The following is a 21468-nucleotide window of genomic DNA, read 5'->3' on the forward strand; positions in this document are numbered from 1 at the left end:
TAATATAGTATGAACAGGCACTATATACTAATATGCACACTGCCACTTTATTTAGTATTGTGTTCTACCACTGTTCGTTTATGGTTTTATGACATATTATTAAAAGTTACATTTCTGTGAGTACATACCTTTATAGTCTCAAAACTTTTGGCCATGAGTGTAGCTATAAGCTGCAGCCCCTGGGTCATCGACGGCCGCCTTGTGCGGCTCTTTACAGCTATGTACCAGTTCTGCTCCCAGATCACAGGCGATTAGTTTTGTCAGAACAATTTGCTTTATTTTCTATTAATTAATATTAAAAAAAATAATAATTGTAATTAAGTTAAGGAAATCGGACTCTGGGATTCATGGAAAGGTCATTTACTGGCAAACTCCATGATCTGTTCCTGTAAATGAAGGTGAAAAGGATTCATTAGACACGGAGCAGCAGAGGAACGCGTTACATGATGTCTGGCCATACACACGTTATCGCTCTGCACTGATGAGAAGGCGTTACATGATGTCTGGCCATACACACGTTATCGCTCTGCACTGATGAGAAGGCGTTACATGATGTCTGGCCATACACACGTTATCGCTCTGCACTGATGAGAAGGCGTTACATGATGTCTGGCCATACACACGTTATCGCTCTGCACTGATGAGAAGGCGTTACATGATGTCTGGCCATACACACGTTATCGCTCTGCACTGATGAGAAGGCGTTACATGATGTCTGGCCATACACACGTTATCGCTCTGCACTGATGAGAAGGCGTTACATGATGTCTGGCCATACACACGTTATCGCTCTGCACTGATGAGAAGGCGTTACATGATGTCTGGCCATACACACGTTATCACTCTGCACTGATGAGAAGGCTTTACATGATGTCTGGCCATACACACGTTATCGCTCTGCACTGATGAGAAGGCGTTACATGATGTCTGGCCATACACACGTTATCACTCTGCACTGATGAGAAGGCGTTACATGATGTCTGGCCATACACACGTTATCGCTCTGCACTGATGAGAAGGCTTTACATGATGTCTGGCCATACACACGTTATCGCTCTGCACTGATGAGAAGGCGTTACATGATGTCTGGCCATACACACGTTATCACTCTGCACTGATGAGAAGGCGTTACATGATGTCTGGCCATACACACGTTATCGCTCTGCACTGATGAGAAGGCGTTACATGATGTCTGGCCATACACACGTTATCGCTCTGCACTGATGAGAAGGCTTTACATGATGTCTGGCCATACACACGTTATCGCTCTGCACTGATGAGAAGGCTTTACATGATGTCTGGCCATACACACGTTATCGCTCTGCACTGATGAGAAGGCTTTACATGATGTCTGGCCATACACACGTTATCGCTCTGCACTGATGAGAAGGCGTTACATGATGTCTGGCCATACACACGTTATCGCTCTGCACTGATGAGAAGGCTTTACATGATGTCTGGCCATACACACGTTATCGCTCTGCACTGATGAGAAGGCGTTACATGATGTCTGGCCATACACACGTTATCGCTCTGCACTGATGAGAAGGCGTTACATGATGTCTGGCCATACACACGTTATCGCTCTGCACTGATGAGAAGGCGTTACATGATGTCTGGCCATACACACGTTATCGCTCTGCACTGATGAGAAGGCTTTACATGATGTCTGGCCATACACACGTTATCGCTCTGCACTGATGAGAAGGCGTTACATGATGTCTGGCCATACACACGTTATCGCTCTGCACTGATGAGAAGGCGTTACATGATGTCTGGCCATACACACGTTATCGCTCTGCACTGATGAGAAGGCTTTACATGATGTCTGGCCATACACACGTTATCGCTCTGCACTGATGAGAAGGCGTTACATGATGTCTGGCCATACACACGTTATCGCTCTGCACTGATGAGAAGGCTTTACATGATGTCTGGCCATACACACGTTATCGCTCTGCACTGATGAGAAGGCTTTACATGATGTCTGGCCATACACACGTTATCGCTCTGCACTGATGAGAAGGCGTTACATGATGTCTGGCCATACACACGTTATCACTCTGCACTGATGAGAAGGCTTTACATGATGTCTGGCCATACACACGTTATCGCTCTGCACTGATGAGAAGGCGTTACATGATGTCTGGCCATACACACGTTATCGCTCTGCACTGATGAGAAGGCGTTACATGATGTCTGGCCATACACACGTTATCGCTCTGCACTGATGAGAAGGCTTTACATGATGTCTGGCCATACACACGTTATCGCTCTGCACTGATGAGAAGGCGTTACATGATGTCTGGCCATACACACGTTATCGCTCTGCACTGATGAGAAGGCTTTACATGATGTCTGGCCATACACACGTTATCGCTCTGCACTGATGAGAAGGCGTTACATGATGTCTGGCCATACACACGTTATCGCTCTGCACTGATGAGAAGGCTTTACATGATGTCTGGCCATACACACGTTATCGCTCTGCACTGATGAGAAGGCTTTACATGATGTCTGGCCATACACACGTTATCGCTCTGCACTGATGAGAAGGCGTTACATGATGTCTGGCCATACACACGTTATCGCTCTGCACTGATGAGAAGGCGTTACATGATGTCTGGCCATACACACGTTATCGCTCTGCACTGATGAGAAGGCGTTACATGATGTCTGGCCATACACACGTTATCGCTCTGCACTGATGAGAAGGCTTTACATGATGTCTGGCCATACACACGTTATCGCTCTGCACTGATGAGAAGGCGTTACATGATGTCTGGCCATACACACGTTATCGCTCTGCACTGATGAGAAGGCGTTACATGATGTCTGGCCATACACACGTTATCGCTCTGCACTGATGAGAAGGCTTTACATGATGTCTGGCCATACACACGTTATCGCTCTGCACTGATGAGAAGGCTTTACATGATGTCTGGCCATACACACGTTATCGCTCTGCACTGATGAGAAGGCGTTACATGATGTCTGGCCATACACACGTTATCGCTCTGCACTGATGAGAAGGCTTTACATGATGTCTGGCCATACACACGTTATCGCTCTGCACTGATGAGAAGGCTTTACATGATGTCTGGCCATACACACGTTATCGCTGTGCACTGATGAGAAGGCTTTACATGATGTCTGGCCATACACACGTTATCGCTCTGCACTGATGAGAAGGCTTTACATGATGTCTGGCCATACACACGTTATCGCTCTGCACTGATGAGAAGGCTTTACATGATGTCTGGCCATACACACGTTATCGCTCTGCACTGATGAGAAGGCTTTGTGGCGCGTTGGACGTGTTCACAACCAAAGAAAATAAAGACTTCCACAGTGCGGTCAGACCATCGGATCCACTGACCTACATGGCGCTGTGTTGGTGGCAAGTGTATGTATTTATACAAGAATCATTCACACTAATGAAATGGACCCTCATGGCCTCTAAGAGTCCGGCTCTTAGAGGCCCACAATGGCCAAACACGGCACCAAGTGCAGCACTGGAGACCACAAACCTTTAGTGGTGGCAGCGCATTCGTAGCTTGAAGGCCAAAGGTTCGGAGGAGCACGATGGGTGGTTGCTTTGTGTTGTACAACCTCTTCAACAGGTCAATGGCGGCCATCAGCGGCAGGTTTTGTCTCTGACGCTCCGTCTCATACTTCAGAAGATGCCTTGTGGATCCTGGGAAATAAGACAAGCTGAAACGAAGACTCCTGGATAGAAGCTTCTACTAGCACAACACCCGAGGGCAAAGTGTAACAGTATCCTGGCATCGTAATGAGAGCGGCCTCCTGATGCACAGGGTGCAGACATGTACGAGGGGCGAGAACACATATGTAGCTACATGTGGAGAAAGTCTGCAGTTTCAGCGGTGAAACGCGCGTCGGGGCTCCTTCCTGGCCAGGTGATGATCTACTTTTCACCCCTCCATGTCTCCCTATGGTATTAGTCGGTAAGTGGGACCTCTCTTGATTTTTAAGATGTGGCAATTACACACACTAGTGGTTACTACAATTGCCAGTGGTCCGCTGGTCGTGCTAAATGTCTATTAGGGCCCACATGTTGTGTTTTTTTCTGGGGGGGTATGACGGCCTTTTTTGCACCTTATCTCTGATTTGTATCATGATTGATAATATATATTGTAACACTGTACGATTATGTATTAAATAAAAATCTGTTTTATGCCCTATATACTCTACGTTGCTCCTGTTTTATATATGTGGAGACAAGGGTATAAAGCGGGCAGCTAGCACCGGCTCACAATACAGGAAATAGTATTGCAGCGTAAAGTAAAAAATGTCTAAGAAAAATTCTTAAAGGGGTTGTAAGGCACCAATGTCCATTGTAAAAGAAAAAAACCTGCAGAACTATATCTGGGAACAGCACCGCATCTCCCAGTGGTTACATTATGTCACATAACCGCTGCAGTCAATCAGGAGCAACATCATTTCATATGAGCAAAAAGATGCAGTGGAAGTAACAGCAACAATCTGGCAGGGGAGACAAAAAAAAATACTTCTATGGACTGATGAACTGAAAAGAAGATAGTTATTTAGTGTCAGACAACCCCTTTAATTAAAAAAAGAATAAAAAAATTATTAGGTTTTTTTCCACTAGGTTTACAACTTAAAAATGTCAAGTCTCATCCTTTAAATAAAAACAAAAAAACTATGTACAATAGATCTGGTTGTGAGAGCGGGATTTATACTTTATCTATCCTGACTCCATCTCCTGCTTTCTGAAAAGCAGTTTGAGTCAGTATGTGTGTGTGTGAGATAAGGGGTCCCTGAGATAAAGACCCTCCTAACAGAATTACCGAAAGCATAGGAAAGTAGTAGAAACGAAACCTAAGTGAGTGACACCTAGACTGTTCTTATGGGTGTAGACAGGATTGCTCCCCTACCCAGTCTATGCAAACATTGTCATTTTTGCAAGTTTTTAATGGACGAAAAATAAAAGAGAGAATTATTTTACCAGACGGTGGAACAACTATCCCTTTTTTTTTTTAGGATATTCTGGTGTGGAGCCACCTGGTTCCGTGCAAGCTGGATTATAAGTACCGGGTGGACTGGCTTTCCTTTTACTATATGTAGACAGGACTACCTTTAGCCAACGAGATGTACAGTACAGACCAAAAGTTTGGACACACCTTCTCATTTAAAGATTTTTCTGTATTTTCATGACTATGAAAATTGTACATTCACACTGAAGGCATCAAAACTATGAATTACCACATGTGGAATTATATACTTAACAAAAAAGTGTGAAACAACTGAAAATATGTCTTATATTCTGGGTTCTTCAAAGTAGCCACCTTTTGCTTTGATGACTGCTTTACACACTCTTGGCATTCTCTTGATGAGCTTCAAGAGGTAGTCACCGGAAATGGTTTTCACTTCACAGGTGTGCCCTGTCAGGTTTAATAAGTGGGATTTCTTGCCTTATAAATGGGGTTGGGACCATCAGTTGTGTTGTGCAGAAGTCAGGTGGATACACAGCTGATAGTCCTACTGAATAGACTGTTAGCTGCTTTTTTTTTGCCATAATACAAATTCTAAGTAAAGAAAAACGAGAGGCCATCATTACTTTAAGAAATGAAGGTCAGTCAGTGCGAAAAATTGGGAAAACTTTGAAAGTGTCCCCAAGTGTAGTTGCAAAAACCATCAAGCGCTACAAAGAAACTGGCTCACATGAGGACCGCCCCAGGAAAGGAAGACCAAGAGTCACCTCTGCTTCTGAGGATAAGATTATCCAAGTCACCAGCCTCAGAAATCGCAGGTTAACAGCAGCTCAGATTAGAGATCAGGTCAATGCCACACAGAGTTCTAGCAGCAGACACATCTCTACAACAACTGTTAAGAGGAGACTTTGTGCAGCAGGCCTTCATGGTAAAATAGCTGCTAGGAAACCACTGCTAAGGACAAGCAACACGCAGAAGAGACTTGTTTGGGCTAAAGAACACAAGGAATGGACATTAGACCAGTGGAAATCTGTGCTTTGGTCTGAGGAGTCCAAATTTGAGATCTTTGGTTCCAACCACCGTGTCTTTGTGAGACGCAGAAAAGGTGAACGGATGGACTCTACATGCCTGGTTCCCACCGTGAAGCATGGAGGAGGAGGTGTGATGGTGTGGGGGTGGTTTGCTGGTGACACTGTTGGGGATTTATTCAAAATTGAAGGCATACTGAACCAGCATGGCTACCACAGCATCTTGCAGCGGCATGCTATTCCATCCGGTCTGCGTTTAGTTGGACCATCATTTATTTTTCAACAGGACAATGACCCCAAACACACTTCCAGGCTGTGTAAGGGCTATTTGACCAAGAAGGAGAGTGATGGGGGGCTACACCAGATGACCTGGCCTCCACCGTCACCAGACCTGAACCCAATTGAGATGGTTTGGGGTGAGCTGGACCGCAGAGTGAAGGCAAAAGGGCCAACAAGTGCTAAGCATCTCTGGGAACTCCTTCAAGATTGTTGGAAGACCATTTCCGGTGACTACCTCTTGAAGCTCATCAAGAGAATGCCAAGAGTGTGCAAAGCAGTCATCAAAGCAAAAGGTGGCTACTTTGAAGAACCTAGAATATAAGACATATTTTCAGTTGTTTCACACTTTTTTGTTAAGTCTATAATTCCACATGTGGTAATTCATAGTTTTGATGCCTTCAGTGTGAATGTACAATTTTCATAGCCCTGAAAATACAGAAAAATCTTTAAATGAGGTGTGTCCAAACTTTTGGTCTGTACTGTATGTATGCGAATGTCAGCACATATTTAGAGATAAACGGAGCCAATTATATAGTTACCATGTATGACTATTAACCTGTAAAACCCTGACCACATGAGGAAATAAAGAGAGACCTGCCCTGATGCTCAATGTATCAGTGTGGTTCTTACATGCAAGTATTTGGATTTTACATTGTAATTTCGAGCAGGCACAACGTCTCAGAACATCTCACATTATGTGGCGACGACATCGTCGAGTCTGTTAAAGTCTGATGAAAATATAACAATTTAACCCATACGATAAACACCATAAAGACAAACAAAACCACAGAATTAACACCTTTTTTGTCATTTCACCTCTCCCCAAAAATGCAAGAAACCGCAATAAAAACATTATATGTACTGCACAATGGTAGCAATAAAATCTACAGCTCACCACATAAATAACTCCCATACAAGGCCCATGGACAAATTGCGTCACCCAACCCAACCCTGCAAAAGACCCAACAGCCATCGTAAGCAAACACCTGAAGCCAGCGGTGGCCTGCTGCAGCAGAACAAGGCGCTCCCTAAGTGCTCCAGCAACCATCCTGCCCCATGTAAATTGCCACAATCCAGCTTCAACAGAGGACTTAGAGGTCATATCTCCTCTTCACAGCACTGGCAGCCACAGCAGCCATCCTGCAAACCGCTAAGCCCACTGAATGGCAGATTGCACCTATGAACAGCATTGCCCAATAACGACATGTTCCGCCCTGAGACATGGCTTGTGAGATTAGTACTCAAAGTGATAAGATGACCCCAGAGAGCCCTGATCTCATAGAATGTTCTCGTTGGAGGGGACCTCCAGGGTCCTCGTGTTCAACCCCCGGCTCACTGCAGGATTCACTAAATCATCTCAGAGGTCTGTCCAGCTTCTGTTTGAAGACTTTCATTGAAGGAGAACTGACCACCTCTTGTGGCCTCATGTTTTGTTTTCTAATATCTGATCTGTACCTTCTCCCTTTCAATTTCATCCCATTGCTTCTCGTGTTTCCATGTGCAAATGAGAATAAAGCTGATTCTTCTACAGTGTGACATCCTTTCAGATATTTGTAGACAGCTATTAAGTCTCCTCTTGGCCTTCTTTTTTTTTTGCAAGCTAAACATTCCCAGATCCTTTAACCGTGCATAGTTTGCAGTCCACTCACCATCCTGATGAACTTGCTCCAGTTTTTTTATGTTTTTTTTTTTTTAAATGTGGTGCCCAGAACTGGACCCAGATGAGGTCTGACCACGTAGGAGTAGAGGGGGATAATTACTTCATGTGATCTAAACTCTCTGCTTCTGTTAATACATCCCAGAATTGTGTTTGCCTTTTTTGCTGCTGCATCACACTGTTGACTCATGTGCAGTCTGTGATCTATTAGTATACCCAAGGCTTTTTTCACAATTTTCGTTTTTCTTGCCCATACGTAGAATCTTGCATTTCTCCCTGTTAAATACCATTCTATTGGTCGCTGGCCATTGTTCAAGCTTATCTAGATCCTTCTGAATCCTTTCTCTGTCTTCTCTAGTGTCAGCTATGCCTCCTAGCTTTGCATCATCTGCAAATGTGATTACCTTACCTTTAGTGCCTTTATCTAGATAATTTAGAAGAAGGTTGAAGAACACTGGACCAGGACTGAGCCTTGTGGTACTCCACTAGAAACCATTTATTACCATTCTTTGAGTACGATCACTGAGCCAGTTATGAATCCACCTAACCGTAGCTTTTTCAATCCGTACTCGGTCATTTATTCTATAAGGATGATATTAGATACTTTATCAAAAGCTTTGCTGAAGTAGAGAAATACTATATCTACCGCATTTTCCTGATCCACCCAGTCAGTGATTCCATCATAGAAGGAAATTAGATTAGTCTGAAATGACTTGTTTGCTACAAACCCATGCCGGCTCTGGTTAATTACTGTATTCTTATCCAAGTACTTACATACATGCTGTTTAATAATTTGCTGAAAGATCTGTCCTGGCACAGAAGTAAGGCTTACTGGCCTGCAATTTCCTGGCTCCAACTTATTTCCTTTTTTGAAGATGGGGACAACATTTGCTTTTTCCAATCTTCTGGGACTTCTGTTCTCCAGGAATTTTCAAAGATTCTGGCTAGTGGTTCTACAATTTCCTTTGCTATCTCTTTCAGTACCCTGGGATGTAATTCATCTAATTCATGTAAATTAGCCAATTTCTCACCATTTCTCTAGATAGTGTGGATTATAATATTCCTTTGATAGCATATTAAAGATAAGTTGGTTGATGTTACATTTGCTTTCTTAGAGAACACAGAAGCAAAACAGGAATTTATAAGCCGTCTCAACATCATTTTAGAGCACTTCATCCTTTTAATCTAGTAAAAATCCTAAAGTATCTGTGACTTTTCTTTTGCTGTGGACATGCCCCCAAACTCCTTTTTTTTTTGCTTTTCGTCTGCGTTGCAAGCTTCAGTTCATTCCTGGCTTTAGCTCTTCCAACTCATGTCCTGCATTCCCTGCAGACAGCATTATATTCTTCTTTAGATAAGCCTCCCTCTTTCCATTTAATATACATTTCTTTTTCCTTTTTAGCAAGTTCTGCGTTAATCCATCCTGGTCTCTTTAAATGCTTTCAATTCTTCCGTCTTTTTGGGATTGTTACTGATTGTGCAGTGAGAGTTTCATTTAGCAAAATTCCCATCCTTCTTGGTCATTTCTGTCCTACCCTCTTTCTGAGTCCATTAAAAAAAGCCTTTCTGAAATCCAACCTTGAAGTCTGACTCTTCACAGGTCTTCCTCCTCTAGTTATCCAAAATTTGAGGATAGGTGCCTCCTAAATTCCCAGCCACCTTTACTTCCCAGCCATCCCACATCATCCCGTCTGTCTAGGATCACATGAAGAGACAGAAGGATCCGCACGAGCCTCATACACCGAAGATCTGGGCTCAGTGCTCCATGATGTTTGGCACAATGTCCTGCCGAGATCGTCCATAACCTGTGTACACGTGACAAGAATAAGTGAAGAGGCGAAGGGCGGTCACCAGTTACCGATGACAGAGGCGACGGGCGGTCACCAGCTACCGATGACAGAGGCGACGGGCGGTCACCAGCTACCGATGACGGAAGCGACGGGCGGTCACCAGCTACCGATGACGGAAGCGACGGGGGGTCACCAGCTACCGATGACGGAAGCGACGGGCGGTCACCAGCTACCGATGACGGAGGCGACGGGCGGTCACCAGCTACCGATGACGGAAGCGACGGGCGGTCACCAGCTACCGATGACGGAGGCGACGGGGGGTCACCAGCTACCGATGACGGAGGCGACGGGGGGTCACCAGCTACCGATGACGGAGGCGGCCACCAGCTACCGATGACGGAGGCGGCCACCAGCTACCGATGACGGAGGCGGCCACCAGCTACCGATGACTGAGGTGGCCACCAGCTACCGATGACGGAGGGCGGTCACCAGCTTCCGATGACGGAGGCGGCGGGCGGTCACCAGCTACCGATGACGGAGGCGACGGGCGATCACCAGCTACCGATGACTGAGGCGACGGGCGGTCACCAGATACTGGATGTGTGAGGTGATGGGCGGTCATCAGATACCGATCATAAGACAACTGGCGGTCACCAGATACTGATGGCATTTAGATTGCTCTTTTGTTCATTCACTATGTTTTGTTAATTGATAATAATCTATTGTCTAAGGGGTAGCGTTTCTCCTTATGGAGAGTGGCACACCGGCTCTGGCACGTCGAGGTAAGGAGGCTTATTCGCCGTGCAATGCTTCTCTGGGAAATTTAATATTCAAATTGCGTCTTCAGAGAAAAAGAGCACTTGTACTCTATAGCGCCACCTATTGGAAGTAGCAATCCTACAAGTCACAATCAACCCTTTAACGAGTCGTGCAATATGACTTAGGATAAAAGCCAAATCAGAATCTCAATTTGCAGACACGGCGTTTTGGGCTGTTGGCCCTCGTCAATGCAAAGTATGAGAACTGATTTGGCTAGGTGAGAGGCTCTGAACTGAGGTCTAAGGGGTAGCGTTTCTCCTTATAGAGCCTCTCACCTAGCCTAGCCTAGTAAAAACCACAATACTAATAACGCTAATATTACCACTGGTGACAATACACACAGGAGCTCTGTATATAGTGTCAGTGTACAGGTAATACAGTGATCACCAGTGACATTATACACAGGAGCTCTGTATATAGTGTACAGGTAATACAGTGATCACCAGTGACATTATACACAGGAGCTCTGTATATAGTGTCAGTGTACAGGTAATACAGTGATCACCAGTGACATTATACACAGGAGCTCTGTATATAGTGTCAGAGTAAAGGTAATACAGTGATCACCAGTGACATTATACACGGGAGCTCTGTATATAGTGTACAGGTAATACAGTGATCACCAGTGACATTATACACAGGAGCTCTGTATATAGTGTACAGGTAATACAGTGATCACCAGTGACATTATACACAGGAGCTCAGTATACAGTGTCAGTGTACAGGTAATACAGGGATCACCAGTGACATTATACACAGGAGCTCTGTATATAGTGTCAGAGTAAAGGTAATACAGTGATCACCAGTGACATTATACACGGGAGATCTGTATATAGTGTCAGTGTACAGGTAATACTGTGATCACCAGTGACATTATACACAGGAGCTCTGTATATAGTGTACAGGTAATACAGTGATCACCAGTGACATTATACACAGGAGCTCAGTATACAGTGTCAGTGTACAGGTAATACAGGGATCACCAGTGACATTATACACAGGAGCTCTGTATATAGTGTACAGGTAATACAGGGATCACCAGTGACATTATATACAGGAGCTCTGTATATAGTGTCAGTGTACATGTAATACAGGGATCACCAGTGACATACACAGGAGCTCTGTATATAGTATATAGTGTACATGTAATACAGGGATCACCAGTGACGTTATACACAGGAGATCTGTATATAGTGTATAGGTAATACAGTGATCACCAGTGACATTATACACAGGAGTTCTGTATATAGTGTGCAGGTAATACAGGGATCACCAGTGACATTATACACAGGAGCTCTGTATATAGTGTCAGTGTACAGGTAATACAGTGATCACAAGTGACAATATACACAGGAGCTCTGTATATAGTGTCAGTGTACAGGTAATACAGTGATCACCAGTGACATTATACACAGGAGCTCTGTATATAGTGTATAGTGTACAGGTAATACTGTGATCACCAGTGACATTATACACAGGAGCTCTGTATATAGTGTACAGGTAATACAGTGATCACCAGTGACATTATACACAGGAGCTCAGTATACAGTGTCAGTGTACAGGTAATACAGGGATCACCAGTGACATTATACACAGGAGCTCTGTATATAGTGTACAGGTAATACAGGGATCACCAGTGACATTATATACAGGAGCTCTGTATATAGTGTATAGGTAATACAGTGATCACCAGTGACATTATACACAGGAGTTCTGTATATAGTGTGCAGGTAATACAGGGATCACCAGTGACATTATACACAGGAGCTCTGTATATAGTGTCAGTGTACAGGTAATACAGTGATCACAAGTGACAATATACACAGGAGCTCTGTATATAGTGTCAGTGTACAGGTAATACAGTGATCACCAGTGACATTATACACAGGAGCTCTGTATATAGTGTATAGTGTACAGGTAATACAGTGCTCACCAGTGACATTATACACAGGAGCTCTGTATATAGTGTATAGGTAATACAGTGATCACCAGTGACATTATACACAGGAGCTCTGTATCTAGTGTACAGGTAATACAGTGATCACCAGTGACATTATACACAGGAGCTCAGTATACAGTGTCAGTGTACAGGTAATACAGGGATCACCAGTGACATTATACACAGGAGCTCTGTATATAGTGTGCAGGTAATACAGGGATCACCAGTGACATTATATACAGGAGCTCTGTATATAGTGTCAGTGTACATGTAATACAGGGATCACCAGTGACATACACAGGAGCTCTGTATATAGTATATAGTGTACATGTAATACAGGGATCACCAGTGACGTTATACACAGGAGATCTGTATATAGTGTATAGGTAATACAGTGATCACCAGTGACATTATACACAGGAGTTCTGTATATAGTGTGCAGGTAATACAGGGATCACCAGTGACATTATACACAGGAGCTCTGTATACAGTGTCAGTGTACAGGTAATACAGAGATCACCAGTGACATTATACACAGGAGCTCTGTATATAGAGTCAGAGTAAAGGTAATACAGTGATCACCAGTGACATTATACACAGGAGCTCTGTATATAGTGTACAGGTAATACAGTGATCACCAGTGACATTATACACAGGAGCTCTGTAAGTAGTGTACAGGTAATACAGTGATCACCAGTGACATTATACACAGGAGCTCAGTATACAGTGTCAGTGTACAGGTAATACAGGGATCACCAGTGATATTATACACAGGAGCTCTGTATATAGTGTACAGGTAATACAGGGATCACCAGTGACATACACAGGAGCTCTGTATATAGTGTATAGTGTACAGGTAATACAGGGATCACCAGTGACATTACATACAGGAGCTCTGTATATAGTGTCAGTGTAGAGGTAATACAGTGATCACCAGTGACATTATACACAGGAGCTCTGTATATAGTGTACAGGTAATACAGTGATCACCAGTGACATTATACACAGGAGCTCAGTATACAGTGTCAGTGTACAGGTAATACAGGGATCACCAGTGACATTATACACAGGAGCTCTGTATACAGTGTCAGTGTACAGGTAATACAGGGATCACCAGTGACATTATACACAGGAGCTCTGTATATAGAGTCAGAGTAAAGGTAATACAGTGATCACCAGTGACATTATACACGGGAGATCTGTATATAGTGTCAGTGTACAGGTAATACAGTGATCACCAGTGACATTATACACAGGAGCTCTGTATATAGTGTACAGGTAATACAGTGATCACCAGTGACATTATACACAGGAGCTCTGTATATAGTGTACAGGTAATACAGTGATCACCAGTGACATTATACACAGGGGCTCTGTATATAGTGTCAGAGTAAAGGTAATACAGTGATCACCAGTGACATTATACACGGGAGATCTGTATATAGTGTCAGTGTACAGGTAATACTGTGATCACCAGTGACATTATACACAGGAGCTCTGTATATAGTGTCAGTGTACAGGTAATACAGGGATCACCAGTGACATTATATACAGGAGCTCTGTATATAGTGTCAGTGTACATGTAATACAGGGATCACCAGTGACATACACAGGAGCTCTGTATATAGTATATAGTGTACATGTAATACAGGGATCACCAGTGACGTTATACACAGGAGATCTGTATATAGTGTATAGGTAATACAGTGATCACCAGTGACATTATACACAGGAGTTCTGTATATAGTGTGCAGGTAATACAGGGATCACCAGTGACATTATACACAGGAGCTCTGTATATAGTGTCAGTGTACAGGTAATACAGTGATCACAAGTGACAATATACACAGGAGCTCTGTATATAGTGTCAGTGTACAGGTAATACAGTGATCACCAGTGACATTATACACAGGAGCTCTGTATATAGTGTATAGTGTACAGGTAATAGAGTGCTCACCAGTGACATTATACACAGGAGCTCTGTATATAGTGTATAGGTAATACAGTGATCACCAGTGATATTATACACAGGAGCTCTGTATATAGTGTACAGGTAATACAGGGATCACCAGTGACATTATACACAGGAGCTCTGTATATAGTGTACAGGTAATACAGGGATCACCAGTGACATTACATACAGGAGCTCTGTATATAGTGTCAGTGTAGAGGTAATACAGTGATCACCAGTGACATTATACACAGGAGCTCTGTATATAGTGTACAGGTAATACAGTGATCACCAGTGACATTATACACAGGAGCTCAGTATACAGTGTCAGTGTACAGGTAAAACAGGGATCACCAGAGACATTATACACAGGAGCTCTGTATACAGTGTCAGTGTACAGGTAATACAGGGATCACCAGTGACATTATACACAGGAGCTCTGTATATAGAGTCAGAGTAAAGGTAATACAGTGATCACCAGTGACATTATACACAGGAGCTCTGTATATAGTGTACAGGTAATACAGTGATCACCAGTGACATTATACACAGGAGCTCTGTATATAGTGTACAGGTAATACAGTGATCACCAGTGACATTATACACAGGAGCTCAGTATACAGTGTCAGTGTACAGGTAATACAGGGATCACCAGTGATATTATACACAGGAGCTCTGTATATAGTGTACAGGTAATACAGGGATCACCAGTGACATACACAGGAGCTCTGTATATAGTGTATAGTGTACAGGTAATACAGGGATCACCAGTGACATTACATACAGGAGCTCTGTATATAGTGTCAGTGTACAGGTAATACAGTGATCACCAGTGACATTCTACACAGGAGCTCTGTATATAGTGTATAGTGTACAGGTAATACAGTGATCACCAGTGACATTATACACAGGAGCTTTGTATATAGTGTCAGTGTACAGGTAATACAGTGATCACCAGTGACATTATACACAGGAGCTCTGTATATAGTGTACAGGTAATACAGTGATCACCAGCGACATTATACACAGGAGCTCTGTATATAGTGTCAGTGTACAGGTAATACAGTGATCACCAGTGACATTATACACAGGAGCTCTGTATATAGTGTATAGTGTACAGGTAATACAGTGATCACCAGTGACATTATACACAGGAGCTCTGTATATAGTGTCAGTGTACAGGTAATACAGTGATCACCAGTGACATTATACACAGGAGCTCTGTATATAGTGTCAGTGTACAGGTAATACAGGGATCACCAGTGACATTATACACAGGAGCTCTGTATATAGTGTACAGGTAATACAGTGATCACCAGTGACATTATACACAGGAGCTCTGTATATAGTGTATAGTGTACAGGTAATACAGTGATCACCAGTGACATTATACACAGGAGCTCTGTATATAGTGTATAGTGTACAGGTAATACAGTAATCATCAGTGACATTATACACAGGAGCTTTGTATATAGCGTCAGTGTACAGGTAATACAGTGATCACCAGTGACATTATACACAGGAGCTTTGTATATAGTGTCAGTGTACAGGTAATGCAGTGATCACCGTTGCGCTGTACATACTGTAATGTCACTGGTGATCCCTGTATTACCTGTATACTGACACTATATACAAAGCTCCTGTGTATAATGTCACTGGTGATCACTGTATTAGCTGTACACTGACACTATATACAGAGCTCCTATGTATAATGTCACTGGTGATCACTGTATTACCTGTACACTGATACTATATACAGAGCTCCTGTGTATGTCACTGGTGATCACTGTATTACCTGTACACAATATACACTATATACAGAGCTCCTGTGTATAATGTCACTGGTGATCCCTGTATTACCTGTACACTATACACTATATACAGAGCTCCTGTGTATAATGTCACTGGTGATCACTGTATTACCTGTACACTGATACTATATACAGAGCTCCTGTGTATAATGTCACTGGTGATCACTGTATTACCTGTACACTGACACTATATACAGAGCTCCTATGTATAATGTCACTGGTGATCACTGTATTACCTGTACACAATATACACTATATACAGAGCTCCTGTGTATAATATCACTGGTGATCTCTGTATTATCTGTACACGGACACTATATGCAGAGCTCCTGTGTATAATGTCACTGGTGATTACTGCATTACCTGTACACTGACACTATATACAGAGCTCCAGTGTGTAATGTCACCAGTGGTAATATTAGGGTTATTAGTATTGTGGTTTTTACTAATGATCAGAATTGTATTATTCGATCACCATGTGGTGGTACTATGTGATCTGGTCATGATGTGACGGTATTTATCCCCTGTATGTGGTATTATTCGGTCACTATGTGATGGTAGCATGTGGTCTGATCATGGTGTGACGGTAATTATTCCCTGTATGTGGTATTATTCAGTCACTTTGTGGTGGTAGCATGTGATCTGGTCATGGTGTGGCGGTATTTCTCTCTTGTATGTGGCATTATTGGTCTTGGTATAGTGGATTGTGTTGTGTATGGCGGTCACTTGTTCTCTCTGATATCAATAAGGGGAAGATTCTTGATTTCCAATAGAGAGATTAATTACTTGGACGTTTAATCCCTCCCTGTGCTGTGTCTATTACGCAGTAGCAAGTATGGACTTACAGGGGTTCTACGATGAAAACAAGTAATCACCGATCCTAAGGCCACATTCACACGTTCAGTATTTAGTTAGGATTTTACTTCAGTATTTGTAAGCCAAAACTAGGAGAGGGTGAAAAATGCAGAAGCGGTGCAGATTTTTCTACTATACTTTGCCTCTCCTGGTTTTGGTTTACAAATACTGATGTAAAATACTGAACGTGGCCAATGGATAAGTAGTAAGTTATTGATTGGTGGGGGACGACTGCTGGGATCCGGCCGATCTGCAGAATGTGGAGCTTTTCTCCCCATCAGTATGGAGCGGCATGTGCGACCCGACCACCGATCCATTCATTCCTTAAGTGGCTGCACTTTGCTTTTTTCTGGAAGCCCCCAAAGAGAATGAATGGAGCAGCGGTCAGACGTCCCACCTGTCGCTCGATTTTAAAATGGGATGAAACGTTCTCATTCTTCCGATCAGTGCGGTTTCCGATCAATAAGTTATCACCTACCTAACCTGTGGATCGGTGATCACTAGTTTTCATCAAAGAAGCCATCTCTACAGCTATTGAGGTTTTATTTTTTTCTTAAAAGATTGATAATTTGGTTGCATTAAGCAGGGAATTGATGTCCTTGGTGTTGAACGATGCCACCATGACGGTATCAGGAGTGATGGTATCAGCCATCTATGATGAGGAGGGGGGTGTAGATCAGATTGACAAGCCCATCACCTTCAACATTAAAGGAACAGAGATATAAACAGTGAAAAAGGTTATCTGCAGCGTGTCGGAGTGACATCCCAATACGTAGAAGACAAGACAATCCAGGTGGTGATTCCTCCTCAAGTATTGAGAGGGAATCGACAGCCTGTAAAACACTAATGCAACGTCGTTTAAAGAACAAGGCGAGTTTCTCTAAATGAGAAAGTATCACATGAAGTTAGAAAAGTCCAGGAACTTGTAGGAAGAACGAAAGGCGAAAAAAAGGCGGTGACCCGTGCACCTCTAATTCAAAGGTCCCAAAATATTTGAAAGGATATTTTCTTCTGACAACATGGAGGGTAAAGGGGTGTCTTGATGTTTATTTCCTGGCCTTGGGAGAGGTTGTTCTCTTGTGTACTGACCATTCTTCAATCCTCTGCAGGTGTGGGAAGTCAAAGCCACCATTCAGTGTCACCCACTAGGAGGACCTGCAGGACTTCCCAAGCTCTCTGAAGTACGGATGGAGATTTGTTTCAAGTCTTTCAGGATAGCGAGGCCGAAGGGGTTTAGTCATCTGTAGTTTAGACCTCTTCTTCAAGTCTTTCGAGCAAACAAGCTAAATCTTCCTTCTTTGCCAAGGTGTATGGAGCAATGTCCAGGGAGAGCTGCATTGGCGTGTTATCTACAAAAAAATCCAAAAATCGTGTTCTCTACAAAACTCAGCAGACCACAATGGATCTCTTGGAGGGTTAGAAGGGCTCTGTGGACTCTATCAATCACTATATTTTCACTTATATTTCAGAGTCTACTGTGGAGGAAAATATTTCTTTGGTGACTTTCTCCAGAGACTCTTGGGAAAAGGATTCAGGGACTCCTATAATTCTTAAGTTCTTGCATCTACTTCTGTTTTTCTGATCTTCTACAGCCAGGATGGTAGAGTTGAGCTGGTTTTGGTGGTAGCTCACTTCTTCTCTCAGGGTGGTCTAAGAGGTCTGCCTGTGAAGTCTCCAGGGTGTCTACTCGGTGACCCCATTGTTTTAGGTCAGATCTTAGGCCTATTAGTTCCTGCATCAAAGGTTTCATTGCTTTGTAACAGGGTGGTAGTCATGGGCGAGTGTCGCGGTGTATTCTTCATCACCCAGGCCTGCTACAGAAATAAGGGTATGTGCTTGTCCCTGGGTGTGTGTGGGGTGCTGTACTTTGGGCTGTACGCTGTAGAAGTCTTTACTCACTGTCATCCTGGGTTCGGACGGGTGCACATCCTCTGGGATGTGAAGAAAAGACGACACCGTTCTTTTAAAAACGAAACAATCCAATTTACTTCATCAGCTCGGCCTTAGAAACAGGCGATTACAGGTACAACACTTGTTGCAAAACACCGCATTCACAGATGGTAAAACACAGTCACAATCCCCACACGGTGCGACTCGGACCGAGGGGACACTGCCTCTGGACTTTCTCGTGGAGAAGCTCCTGCTTCTACCCATGGCTCCCAATACCTGACTCTAGCAGGGACTACCTCGCTTCCGAGGCTCCCTAGTCCAGGCACGTCCGTTACTGCCTATCGGCTGGAAGAGGCCAGGATCCACAAATTGACCTTTAGAGTATAGATTAAACTGTGGTGTGCCCGTTCCTGTTAATCCTCCTGGTTTCTCCCACACACACCCGTCTCTCTTCTTCTCTGTCTCTCCTTACTCACTGCTACTTCTTAACTAACCAAGATGGCCAAATCTCACTCCCAGAGATCCCTCAGTCTCTAGCTGGTCACTGAGGGCGGCCCCCGAATTAGTTAACCCTGTGTCCCACTGACACTACATTACCGTTATATCAAACAGCACCTCTGCTGCCATCTAATGGGCGTACCTGAAAATAACACATTTTCAGATGACTAGAACATACATAGAATTACTAAAAGAGTACAGTTCTACAGAGGAGTAGAGTAGACATTCGTCCCCGGCAAGACAGTCCTAGGAAAGAATAGAGGGTTAGTGTCATTTAAAACATTTTCAAAGACTATTGTGACGATGACGTCTTCTCACTGACGGTGGCCCTTCTTAGTTAAGGGCCCTGGAACCTGTAACAATGACAGTCCAATTTTAGAAGGTCACATAGCCCATTTTTAAGACAAAAATTGGAACCAGTCCTCCTCCTTGGTGAGGACTCTGGAAACAAGTGTGCAGTCCATATTTGGCTGACGAGACTTGTAGCACCGGTACTTCTCGGTAAGGACCCCGGAAGCAGGTAGTGTCCAAACAGTCCTTAGTTTGTGCACCTGCGCCTTTGGATTCTAGCAGAAAAAGGCGCAACAAAAAATAAGGAAAATAAAAAAGGTAAGCATATCTGGCTCAACTGGGCTTCTCCTCAGCCCCGAGGGTACATCCTCCTCTCAGGTACAGGCCAGCCGGCCTTGGTGGTCTTGGGTAACTAACCCCCCCTTCCCTTTCGCAGGGGCAAACTTCAGGCCACTCGACCACTTAAGGAACAGTCCTTAAAACAAATAAGGCAACTGCCTTAAAACTCAGGCCCTGTGAGGTTTTTCCTCTTTTTCCTCAACCTCCAACAGGGAGGACACAAGGAGCCGAAAAAAAAACAAAAACCAGACAGCAGCTCTTTATCCATCCTTCTTGGATTCTCGTCGCTCCTTCATGAAAGCACTCCATGCTACAGCTGAAGGTTGGGTCCACCACCTCCATGGCTGGTCGGGGTATCTAGTGCTCCCGGGTCGTCTGTTGACTCCTCAGCCACAGCACCGCCATTACCCATTAAGGCAGTGCCATAGGTTGTGATGCTGCAGTGCTGTATTACCTGCTGAGGGGCAGTGGTCAGTTCTTGTTCCCCTTAATCAACCGGCCATTGAAGGGACATCGGGACTCTCTCCCCGGGTATGGGAGGCTGCAGGTGCTGTTTCACCTTCGGCCCCGGTGACGCTTGTGGTGCAGCCGGCGCTTCCTCCTCTCGCTCTTGCGGCATACGGAAGGTGCGATGCGGCTCCATGCTAACACACGTCTTATCAACAGCGTGCTGTGACAGGAATGGCGGCTCCGAGTCTTCCACGCTTCTTCCCTGGTCCAGACTCTGCCTCTTCCTGGGCCAGCCAGATGACGCAAAACAATCAGCGTCACCCATGACTCTGAGCGGTCCCGCCCGCGGTCGCGCCCAGTGCCCGCGTCGTCGCTTACCCGGTGGGCCGGTCTTCATTTTGAACCGCACCCTCCTCCTGTAGACGACTCCTCTTCTGGGCCGAACATTGGCTTCCGGAAGTCCTCTTCTCCAATCCGGCCTCTGAGTGGGTTGGGGGTATTTTCGCACCTCGATGTGCTGTCTCTGCCCACGAAAGGTCAGTCTTTTACCGTCAATCTTAGCCATCTTCGGACCCACGTTGCCGGCCGCCATCTTCGTCCGCCACCTTGGGTCGCACATTTTTCCTTATCTTCAATTCTCTTTGTTTATCTTCAGGCCCCTCTGTTGCGCCAGGGGCATTTTCCTTGCATTCCTTCTTCGGTGTTCTCTCTCTTTCAACACAGGACCTATTCACCCCGCTGTCTGGATGCGAGAACTTCGCATCCTGCCGACTATGCCAAATGTAACGGGGGGGGGCAGGGTGGTAGTCATGGGCGAGTGTCGCGGTGTATTCTTCATCACCCCAGCCTGCTACAGAAATAAGGGGACGTGCTTGTCCCTGGGTGTGTGTGGGGT

At 44.3% G+C, this 21468-nt stretch overlaps 1 protein-coding gene across 4 annotated transcripts in view; it reads right to left on the reverse strand.

Annotated features, from left to right (window-relative positions):
* Positions 1–255: 255 nt before the first annotated feature.
* The window catches only part of COQ6 (coenzyme Q6, monooxygenase), a 112121-nt gene continuing 90908 nt past the window's right edge, over positions 256–21468 (reverse strand). For all 4 annotated transcript variants that reach the window (XM_073638193.1, XM_073638197.1, XM_073638194.1 and 1 more), the window contains exons 12-13: positions 3531–3697; positions 256–386 (exon numbers count right to left, since the gene is read on the reverse strand). In XM_073638193.1, coding sequence (XP_073494294.1) covers positions 357–386; positions 3531–3697 — 197 coding nt within the window. In that variant the 3' untranslated portion in view covers positions 256–356. The remainder of the gene's footprint in view (positions 387–3530; positions 3698–21468) is intronic.

This window comes from Phyllobates terribilis, unplaced genomic scaffold, assembly GCF_046119375.1.
Source record: "Phyllobates terribilis strain yellow unplaced genomic scaffold, ASM4611937v1 Scaffold_7__3_contigs__length_470593459, whole genome shotgun sequence".
Taxonomy (NCBI): domain Eukaryota; kingdom Metazoa; phylum Chordata; class Amphibia; order Anura; family Dendrobatidae; genus Phyllobates; species Phyllobates terribilis.